This window comes from Amyelois transitella, chromosome 11 (assembly GCF_032362555.1).
Source record: "Amyelois transitella isolate CPQ chromosome 11, ilAmyTran1.1, whole genome shotgun sequence".
Lineage (NCBI taxonomy): Eukaryota > Metazoa > Arthropoda > Insecta > Lepidoptera > Pyralidae > Amyelois > Amyelois transitella.
Window position 1 is genome coordinate 9,224,489 of NC_083514.1, and position 9,463 is coordinate 9,233,951.

The 9,463-nt window shown below is 34.0% G+C and overlaps 2 protein-coding genes across 2 annotated transcripts; one reads left to right on the forward strand and one right to left on the reverse strand.

Moving 5' to 3' along the window:
• Positions 1 to 511: 511 nt before the first annotated feature.
• LOC106136690 (GEL complex subunit OPTI) lies at positions 512 to 3,410 on the forward strand. The gene is made up of 4 exons (XM_013337318.2): positions 512 to 753; positions 836 to 939; positions 1,241 to 1,370; positions 1,801 to 3,410. Exons 1-4 carry the CDS (start codon positions 652 to 654, stop codon positions 1,849 to 1,851), a joined length of 387 nt encoding a protein of 128 aa, XP_013192772.2. The 5' UTR covers positions 512 to 651; the 3' UTR covers positions 1,852 to 3,410.
• A 1,733-nt stretch (positions 3,411 to 5,143) lies between these two features.
• LOC106136699 (tRNA N6-adenosine threonylcarbamoyltransferase) lies at positions 5,144 to 8,962 on the reverse strand. The gene is made up of 6 exons (XM_060946570.1): positions 8,474 to 8,962; positions 8,016 to 8,237; positions 7,370 to 7,520; positions 6,718 to 6,824; positions 5,853 to 6,019; positions 5,144 to 5,395 (listed from the first exon to the last, which is right to left on the reverse strand). The coding sequence occupies exons 1-6, from the start codon at positions 8,703 to 8,705 to the stop codon at positions 5,153 to 5,155; spliced, it is 1,122 nt and encodes a 373-aa protein (XP_060802553.1). The 5' UTR covers positions 8,706 to 8,962; the 3' UTR covers positions 5,144 to 5,152.
• Between the last annotated feature and the right edge of the window lie 501 nt (positions 8,963 to 9,463).

The following is a 9,463-nucleotide window of genomic DNA, read 5'->3' on the forward strand; positions in this document are numbered from 1 at the left end:
GGACCACCGGTAAACAAAATTGTGAAACTATATCCTAGGTTTACTTTTATACTAAGTAGGTTATCGTCATTATCTTTCTATTGCTCCCGGTTAGATCCTCAACTTTATAGAGAGGCTGGGGTCCGTCCATGATCACGATCTTGGATAGGGCGGTTCAGATTTCTAAGCGAAGTGTCTGCCGTCTTGACCTCCGTTATATTTATACTGCAAAAGCAACCTAAAATTACATGGATGTGCCATAGAAATTTAGGTTTATTTTAGATATTTATTATTATTAGATACATCTGAAATATCATGTAAAAAGCAAAAATCATTCAACTATCCATCCCCATTATTCTTATAAATAAATCAGAAGCATCTATAAAAGAGTGATGTAAAATATAGATAGGATAGTAACCAATCTACTTCGCAACAACAAAATAAAATAAAAAAAAAACAACCTACGATATAAAATTATTAGTACGGTACTAATAGTACCCCTATCCCATTTATTACAAAGGCATTGATGGCAACACAACATTTAGATCCTGATACTGAACTGAAATGTCACTGTGACGTGTCCAAAATATTTGAGGTTACTTTATTGATTTGAATAATTTTTGCGAGACGAATGCTAGTTTTATAAATTAAAAATAAAGATTTTATGTAAATATGTCATCTAAAAGTAAATCTTCAGATGGTGCCAATAAGAATAAGAACAAAGAATCGTTATGGAAGAAAGCATTTTCCACGAAGGCTGAATGGCCGGACAAGGTTTGCAATACCCACAATATTTTTCAATTAATTCTAATTTACTCTGAAATGATAATGAATGTTAATGATTTGTTTATTTCAGGAGGAGTTCCTGGACGTGATTTATTGGATGAGACAAGCAATAGGCATTATATTAGGCCTATGTTGGGGGTTATTGCCACTGAAAGGGTTCTTTGGTTTGTTACTGTAAGGATTCTTTATAAAACATCTAACTTCGTTGGCAAATTCCTTTATTTTATTCCGCTTACACTGAAAACTGATCTATTATACCCACATTATGTTTTTTCATAATATTAAAGCTATAAGTGATTTGTGGTCATGTGACCAACATTTTTAGTAATAACTTTCTGGATTATAAAAACTTAAGTATTGTATATAATTTTACAGAAAAATTCTTTCTTCTAAAACCATTATATGTTTAAAAAAAGGAAGAAGTGATAATATTCTATATTAAAAATAGAAGGTACATGAATATTTTCTTTTTCAGGTTTGTGGTAGTGAATGCGGCAGTGATATATTTTTATGTCAATACTTACCAAAAGGTGGACGAGGAAGACTTCGGTGGCATGTGGGAGATAACAAAAGAGGGATTTATGACTTCCTTTGCTGGATTTTTGGTAAGAAATATTTGTAATTTTCTGTGGGTACCTCTGCTTCTCTTTAGGCTTTTATATTTTGTTTTGTTTTACTTACATGTTTATTTCTTCATGTGCTGTGTGTTTCCCAGCAATGCCTTGTGGTTCCCTGTACTTTAAAATATGACCATATGTATTTCCCACAGATGTTGTATAAGGCGACTAAGGGCTAATTAATAGATTGGATTCTTATTTAGGCGATGGGCTAGCTAACCACCTGTTCTGAATCTCAATTGCATCTTTAACCCATACAGCTGAATGTGGTCTTTCAGTCTTTCTTGGCTCTGTCTACCCCATAGGGGATAAAGGTGTGATTATTTGTCTGTACGTGTATTATTTCTTCATTACAGCAATTGTAAATCCTGTATAATCTAAGCATAAATAATATTTTTTTTAATTTTGTCAATTTCAGGTAACATGGATCATTGTGTACACAGGTCTTTACGGGAGCGATAATTTATGAGACAGAAAGTAACAACTGTAGACACAGTAAGGACAGCCAAGAGACCTAGTACAAAGGGGTGTTCTTAGGTTTTTTGAGAAAAATGGGTATAACATGGCAAATCCTACTTTTAATAACTAAATGGTGAAATTATTGAACCAACACTTTGTTTACTTTCAATGTTCTTAAAATTGACAAAGCAATCAATTGCTCTCAGTGAATTCTGCAAGTGTTCTGAGTTCAATGCAATATGGGTAATTCATGATTAAGTAAAATTCTCTAACTGAATAATATGTATCTAGGTCATGTTTTAATAAAAATTTTCATTTTTATTTTGTAAAATATTAAATACCACACCACACAATATATTTTAATATACATATCAAATTATAATTTCTATGGTTTATAACAGCAAATTCTATGGTTTTTTTTTTTATTATTATTATTTAAATGTTTATGCATGTGTGGGATATGCCATGTTCTACAAGAACTCAAGGGTAGAGTAAAGACTGGTGTGTGGTAATCGTTTCAAGATTTAATTTCAGTACATAAATACGTTATATTCAATGGAATTCCAACCAAAAAATGTGTTTGATGATGCAATAAGTAAATGTGGCAACAAGAATGCGATGTTGGTTTGATAAAATGTTAGTTTTATTTAAGTTGTATGTATAGGAATGTTTAAATTAACTCTTTACCTCAGCTATATATGGATTGAAATGTAATGAACTTAATAAACACAGTTAAAATGCCATTGTTGGTACTTTATCAACAGGTCGCTTATATTAATGAATTTAAGAATGAAATGTGAATGTATGTGATTCTTATTTGTATCATATTTGCACAATCAATCTTCGCTTATGAAATGTAAACAGTTTTTACTATAATAAATAATTGAAATTGATAGTCGCAGACCTTAGGATGTAGTTACTTTTAACCACGTCAAAGAAATTTTAAACATGTATTTCAGTTTTGTTAGAACCATAATTATTTGCTTTTTCATACGAATTTGTACAAATATTTTAAAGAAGTTTATTGCAATAGATACAATAATTTAGTTTTGTTAAATGCTTAATTTTTTATTATTAGGATATAAATTTGGGATTTGATCAGCTGTTACTTAACACACCCTTAAAATATTTGTACTCAATAGACCTTGTTTATGATCATAAACTATAAAGTATAAACCTATTTGCTGTAAGCATTATGAAAGTATTATTTAAGAATGAAATGTTAATTGTTAAGTTTTATGGAATGCGTTTAATACTCCGGCGTTGAATAATTGAATCAATATGTAATGGAATGTTTTATTTATATACCGCTATAACTAAAGGTGCAACCACAGGAGCGTTCAATTTATGAAAATATAATTAAAAAAGACAATAGTATTTATTGCATAAATTGCACTAACCATTTATTTTGCTTTCAGTATAAAAGCCTTTTTCACACAGGATTTGTTCCAAAAACCGTACGTTGTGTGATCATACCTTTAGTTTTTATTTATAATGTTATTTGTTGCATGAAATAGCCTCAAGTGGAACCTTGAACAAAGATATGGAATAAAAGTTTTTATGATTTAACTTTTTTTTGTTTTTTTATCTCACCATGTTTCTAAACACATCTGTAAGGTTATTCCCGTTCGTCCCACCAAGCTTCGCCCCCCAGTGGGACGAACGGGAATTTAATAAAATATTTAATTTTTATTCTCGTTCGTCCCACCATCATTCTTGGTTCGTACGAACGGGAAGGATATACGATTCCCGTTCGTCCCACTAATACGGAAATTTGGTCGTATTTGAAAGATAATTATTGTTTATTTAAAAATGCAAGTTTGGTGCTTTATTATATATATTATATTTAATGTATTGACTGAAGTACCAGGGTAGCACAAATTGAAAGGTAGTGTATGAGATGGTTTTAGTGTAGATTTTAGAAAGAAGGTATCTTGGAATAATTTCGAATTTACCTAGAACGTTATGTTAGCCTGGTACTTTTGACTACGAAGAATAACCCAAATAAGTAATCATTTGGGTTGGACGACACTAAAAGAAAAATCCCAAAATCATCTCATACATATTCGAATACTCAAAACTATCCCATACCATCTCATATACTTCCTTTCAATTTCTGCTACCCTGGTACTTCAGTCTTGATATGCGCTTTTAAGCCTCTATTCCCTTTAACAAGTTCACTGTTTGGTTGACTTAATCACCCAGATGATATCCCATACCATCTCATATACTTCCTTTCAATTTCTGCTACCCTGGTACTTCAGTCTTGATATGCGCTTTTAAGCCTCTATTCCCTTTAACAAGTTCACTGTTTGGTTGACTTAATCACCCAGATGATATCCCATACCATCTCATATACTTCCTTTCAATTTCTGCTACCCTGGTACTTCAGTCTTGATATGCGCTTTTAAGCCTCTATTCCCTTATAAACAAGTCCACTGTTTGGTTGACTTAATTCACCCAGGTGATATCCCATACCATCTCATATACTTCCTTTCAATTTCTGCTACCCTGGTACGTCAGTCTTGATATGCGCTTTTAAGCCTCTATTCCCTTATTTACAAGTCCACTGTTTGGTTGACTTAATTCACACCCAGGTGATTTAGCTCAAGTGATTTAAGTGGCATAATTTATTTTTACGTGATGCTCGAACAAAGGAATAGAGTAACAAAATACCCTGCGTATACGTCACGTTACTAAATACTCGTGTTGTGATTTTATGTTGGCAACCCAAAACATATTTGATTAACTAAGTACCTACCCAAATAATCTGATTGAACATGGCACAGAATTTCTTACTACCCATCCCAAAATTATGGGTTAATCCCGTTCATCCCACCAAGCTTTGTCGCACCAGTGGCACGAACGGGAATTAAATAAAAATTGACCATGAATGACCCATCTGTAATGGAAATTCGTAAGTGGTTAAAATATTCACGAATTGCAACCGTGTGGTTTCCTTCACTTAAGAATAGGACTCCATAACTTCCCATGGATAGGAGGCGGCTAAGGGAAACTTGGCATTCTTCTAAGACCTCACCGTTAGCAACTTGTCACTATTTGAATCTCACTTCCACTATTACGCTGTACAGGCTCACGCGTCTCGTAACACATGTGACATGTCTCTTCAAGTTATCATCACAAATAGTCTGTCCTGAATCTTTGATTCATGTAGTCAAAGATTCAGGATTGTTAGTCGATCTTATCATTTATAAGCTAAACGTAGCTTACTAGTCTCGTAGTAGTAGTCTCTAGTATAATACATGATATGTGAACAAATAAACAAAAGTTTTTATGATAAATTTCTTTATTCAATTATCTCTCCAAGTGACTAAGACATCGTCTGTTCTAAATCTTTGCGTGATAGTGGTATCGTTGAAATCCATTCGAGCACCCGACTCGTACGCAACAGCGCCCGCGTGAGCGATCATCACTCCGTTATCGATACAAAATCGTTCGTCGGTGGCGAATATTCTAGAACCGCGTTCAGAACACATGACTCCCATCATCTCTTGGAGCCGCTCGTTGCAGCCCACGCCGCCCACTATCAATACCTGAAAAAAATAAGGTTTCATGCCTTTGAAACGCAACCAAAACGTCAAAAAAGTAAGACCCATTAACTTATTAAGGTTGATTCAAAAGCTCAAACATTTGTTGTCACTAGATGGCTGATTCGTAAAAGGATTAAAGGATATATAGTGATTTACTTTGTCTCTTAACCACCTGATAACGGAATCAGCCTCCTAGCAATAGTAAATAAAGCGAAAGTATATCTAACAAACATACATATAATCACGTCTACATCCCTTGCGGGGTAGACAGAGCTAAGTCTTGAAAAGACTAAATGGCCACAAGTATATCTTATTCTGCGTCTAGCTAGGTCAAGAGTACGTAAATACAAAAATTTATGAGCTTGCACGAAAAGATGTGGCAAGTGGAAAGATGTGGTAAGTGGAAAGATGTAGGTATTATCTGTCTAACTCTTCAGGAAAGAGGTGTGAATTATATTACCTCATCAGAACCACAATGTGCCATCGCCCGCTCAGTAATCTCGACCAACATCGCGAACACTGTCTCTTGTAGTGAGTAACACAGGTCATCAGGTGTGTACTCCTTCAATAAATCCTCTATTTTGTCTTCCATATACGACAGTATCCCGGAGAAGCTTACGTCCATTCCTGGAAATTGTCATTTAAAACGTTAGTTTCACCTAGTTTATCCTAATTAGCTTCAGAGATATATCACATTCAGTAATAATCAAGCATACGGATATTTTGCTCTCTATCTCAAGGTCAAAGCGGAAGTCGGTCGCGAAAAGTACATAAATTGTGTTTGAACATCAAGTCGATATTAAAACATAAGTTTCGATATCGATTCCCATTTGGGGGCCGACTCGTCATACGTATCCGGCTAAACCCTTTCATTACACTGTCTAGTGTACGAAGTAAAAAATAATTAAGGTAGGTCCTATTTGCTTATTATATTTTACTAGCAACATATTAACCTTGCACTGGAATCACTCATTCTATTAAAAAAAACTGCATCAAAATCCGTTGTGTAGTTTTGAAGATCTAAGCATACATCATCCGCGGGAAGCGACTTTGATTTATACTATGTAGAGATTCTTTCAATTAAATGATAACTATATAATACGATTATCATCCATGTATTTATAATACATATTATTAATTTTACAAATTTTATATTTCTTCTAATATTATTTACGCAAAGGTTTGTTAGAATGTGTGTTACGCTTACCATAATTCTTCTGGAACTTCGTAATAATGTCCGTGTCTGTCTGTTTCGCTTTTGCCGCTTAACCGCTTGAACAATTTTGTATAAATTAAGTAAATTTCTTTTAGACAAATTAACTTACCTTTTACACAATACGGAAGATGTAAATACTTCTTTCCGTTTTTAGCAGCTTGTTCAATATTATATCCTGGACTTGGTGCGTTTGATAGTTTTAAGACTCTGGCAAACCTGAAAGTTTACATAAATATTTTAGAGGCATTCGTTGATTTGTACTCATGGAAAACACAATACAAGTTTGGTTTTGTGTGTTTAGGGTACTTTTGAGTAGGACTCTATATCTTTCCCATGGGTTGCAAAAGGCGTTTAAGGAAAGACTAAATTCCATCATTTAACTGAACGTGGCCTTTCAGTCTTTTCAAGACTGTTGGCTCATTTAGTCCCACAAGGGATATAGACATGATAATATGTATGAATCATGGACTTCACAGTAATGGAATGGAAAGTATGAGCAAATCGAAGTGACGAGTAAGATGGCACGTGGCAGATGCAATCAGAATAAACCGACCGGTTGCAGTGTGCCGACCGGCCGACCACGTAAAGAGTGGGAAAACGTATTGACAAAGAATGGTCATTTAGGTATAACACGGTGAGTGCAACTCTTAAATTTTCTTTCTTTGCTAGATTATGACTGCCACATGGTCATGGTTTGAAGAGACACATAGTTACAAAATTGGTCAAAGGAGAGTTATATGTTGTGAAAGGAGAACTCTTACCTATCAAGGCAGTTACCAACAGCAATGTCTATGGTTTCTCCAAATATCCTATACCTCTGTCTGGAGTACGCTATTATCTGTGTGTTGCCACCGCTAACATATAGAACTGTAGGATTATTCGCCTTTGTTATTAATCTACCCATTTCTATATCTGTGTTTTTTAGTGTAAGGTAAACTACTGTATTTTGTATTGAACACATATTGTTGTTGCAAGTGTAAAACTTTCACAGAGAAAGGTGTATATTTTTTATGTATCACTAGCTATTGGCAGCAACTTTATTCGCCGTAAAAGTTCACTGAAAAGGCTGACTACATATTCTTAGTTTCTGTTGGTCTTTAATAAATTGTTGTTTTTTTAATTAAATTTTACACACATACTTGTAATTTTTTTTTATTAAATTTTACACACATCTGATGGATGTGTTTTATTATTTTCATTTAGGCAACTGAATGTGTACATTAGTATTAGTGTGTTAATCCATGTATTCATCTGATTTACCCACTTCTGGTCAAAAAGAGGTTCAGCCTTTGATAGGATAGGCAAAACTCAAGCTTTTTCCAGAGAGGGAGCAACATTTATATACTCCAATAGGTTAATGAAGGAAAAATATCTGCACCTTTTTATTACAACCAAAAAAAAGGATACGTCCGATGCAATGGTTTACTCCTAAAATAGGTTTTTTCCATAGTTTTGCAAGGGTCCGAGCAACTATAGCACCAACCATTAAAGGGGCCCCCATCCCGGGCCCTTTTGTGTAACAAATTACATCTATTTCCTGTGGAGTAAGTCCCGATTCCTTCATTGCTTCTTGTAGTACTGCATGGATATTTTCCTGATGATGTTCAGCTGTTTCTCTAGGCAAAAACCCTGAAATTGTTTTTTAACCAGCTTATTCTACGTTTTAAAGGGGTTGTCATATGCACGGAAGGTACGTAAGTTGTTTCCTTCATTTTTCACACAAAACATTGTTTTAAGAACTAAACATTTTATTAGTATACCATAAGCCTTAATATATTCAGATTTCTAATAGTACAATAAAATCTAAAACTAATTTTATTTACTTAATTACAAAGGACCTACAAACTACAAGAAATACGACTAACCTTCGCCCGGTGGAGTAATATATGTTCGCCTGCAATTGGCCAGTATTTCGCCATCCTTCACAATGCCAACACCTAGCTTATTGGCACTACCTTCTATTCCAAGTGCTATAACCATTGTATATTGAATATTCTTTATTATATTTAAATTAAATATTATTCCATGTGTTTGTGTTTGTTTACATGGTTTACTTTTTCCTTCCGATACCGATTCACTGTTGCCAACTGTCTCCATTGAGAAGGTGCTGCATAGGTCTTAAAAAGCGCTATATTTCCAAAAAGAAGCGCCACCGATAAAATTAGGACGTTAATTTAATTAAGTAAATCAAACGTTCAAGTTTTGCTTTTGTACAAAATGAGTTACATGTTAATTGAGTAATGCCTTTTTCAACGACGTTTAACTTCTTTTTGTTCATCTATTCGACTTTTTACCTTGAAATAACAACAAAACTTTACCGGTTATTGTAAAAAAAGAGCCATATTCTGAAATTGGTTAGGCCCAAATTAGGGCGTTGATCAAAAGCGCCAGACTTACTGCATAAAGGTGGTTGGTTGGTATCATTGTTACGATAACATGTCACTGTACCGAAACATGATATTTAATTACTTTGACAACTGTCATTGTGAACATCTTCCTTCCACCAACAACATTTAATCACTAATTAAATTAAACAAAACATCAATGAACAAAAAATGACAAGATAAATTTCATTCGGTCCGTTTTTCGTTAATTGTGTTATAATTATAAGAAAAACGATGATTCGAAATTAATGCTATTTAATTCGTGGAGAGCTACGATGCTGGAGGAGTCTTCCAGCAAGTTATTGCCGGTGGTCATTGCTTTGGGTTTATGTGGCCTACATTGTTTAAAATCTTAATGTTTCTATGGTTGTTGGACAGTTTTACAACCATGGAGACAAGACAAGATAAGAGCTTGGATTTGAGTGTATTACCTAAAATAGTAGACATTGAGTGGAAATTAGAAGTTGCAAC

Excerpts from the sequence above, each read along its gene's own strand:
- LOC106136690 (XM_013337318.2), top strand. The coding sequence starts at position 652 with ATGTCATCTAAAAGTAAATCTTCAGATGGTGCCAATAAGAATAAGAAC. Across the intron at positions 754-835 it reads AGGCTGAATGGCCGGACAAG|GAGGAGTTCCTGGACGTGAT; the intron begins GTTTGCAATACC and ends TGTTTATTTCAG. Across the intron at positions 1,371-1,800 it reads CTTCCTTTGCTGGATTTTTG|GTAACATGGATCATTGTGTA; the intron begins GTAAGAAATATT and ends TGTCAATTTCAG.
- LOC106136699 (XM_060946570.1), bottom strand. The coding sequence starts at position 8,705 with ATGGAGACAGTTGGCAACAGTGAATCGGTATCGGAAGGAAAAAGTAAA. Across the intron at positions 8,238-8,473 it reads TATTACTCCACCGGGCGAAG|GGTTTTTGCCTAGAGAAACA; the intron begins GTTAGTCGTATT and ends AAACAATTTCAG. Across the intron at positions 6,020-6,717 it reads TCTTCCGTATTGTGTAAAAG|GAATGGACGTAAGCTTCTCC; the intron begins GTAAGTTAATTT and ends GACAATTTCCAG.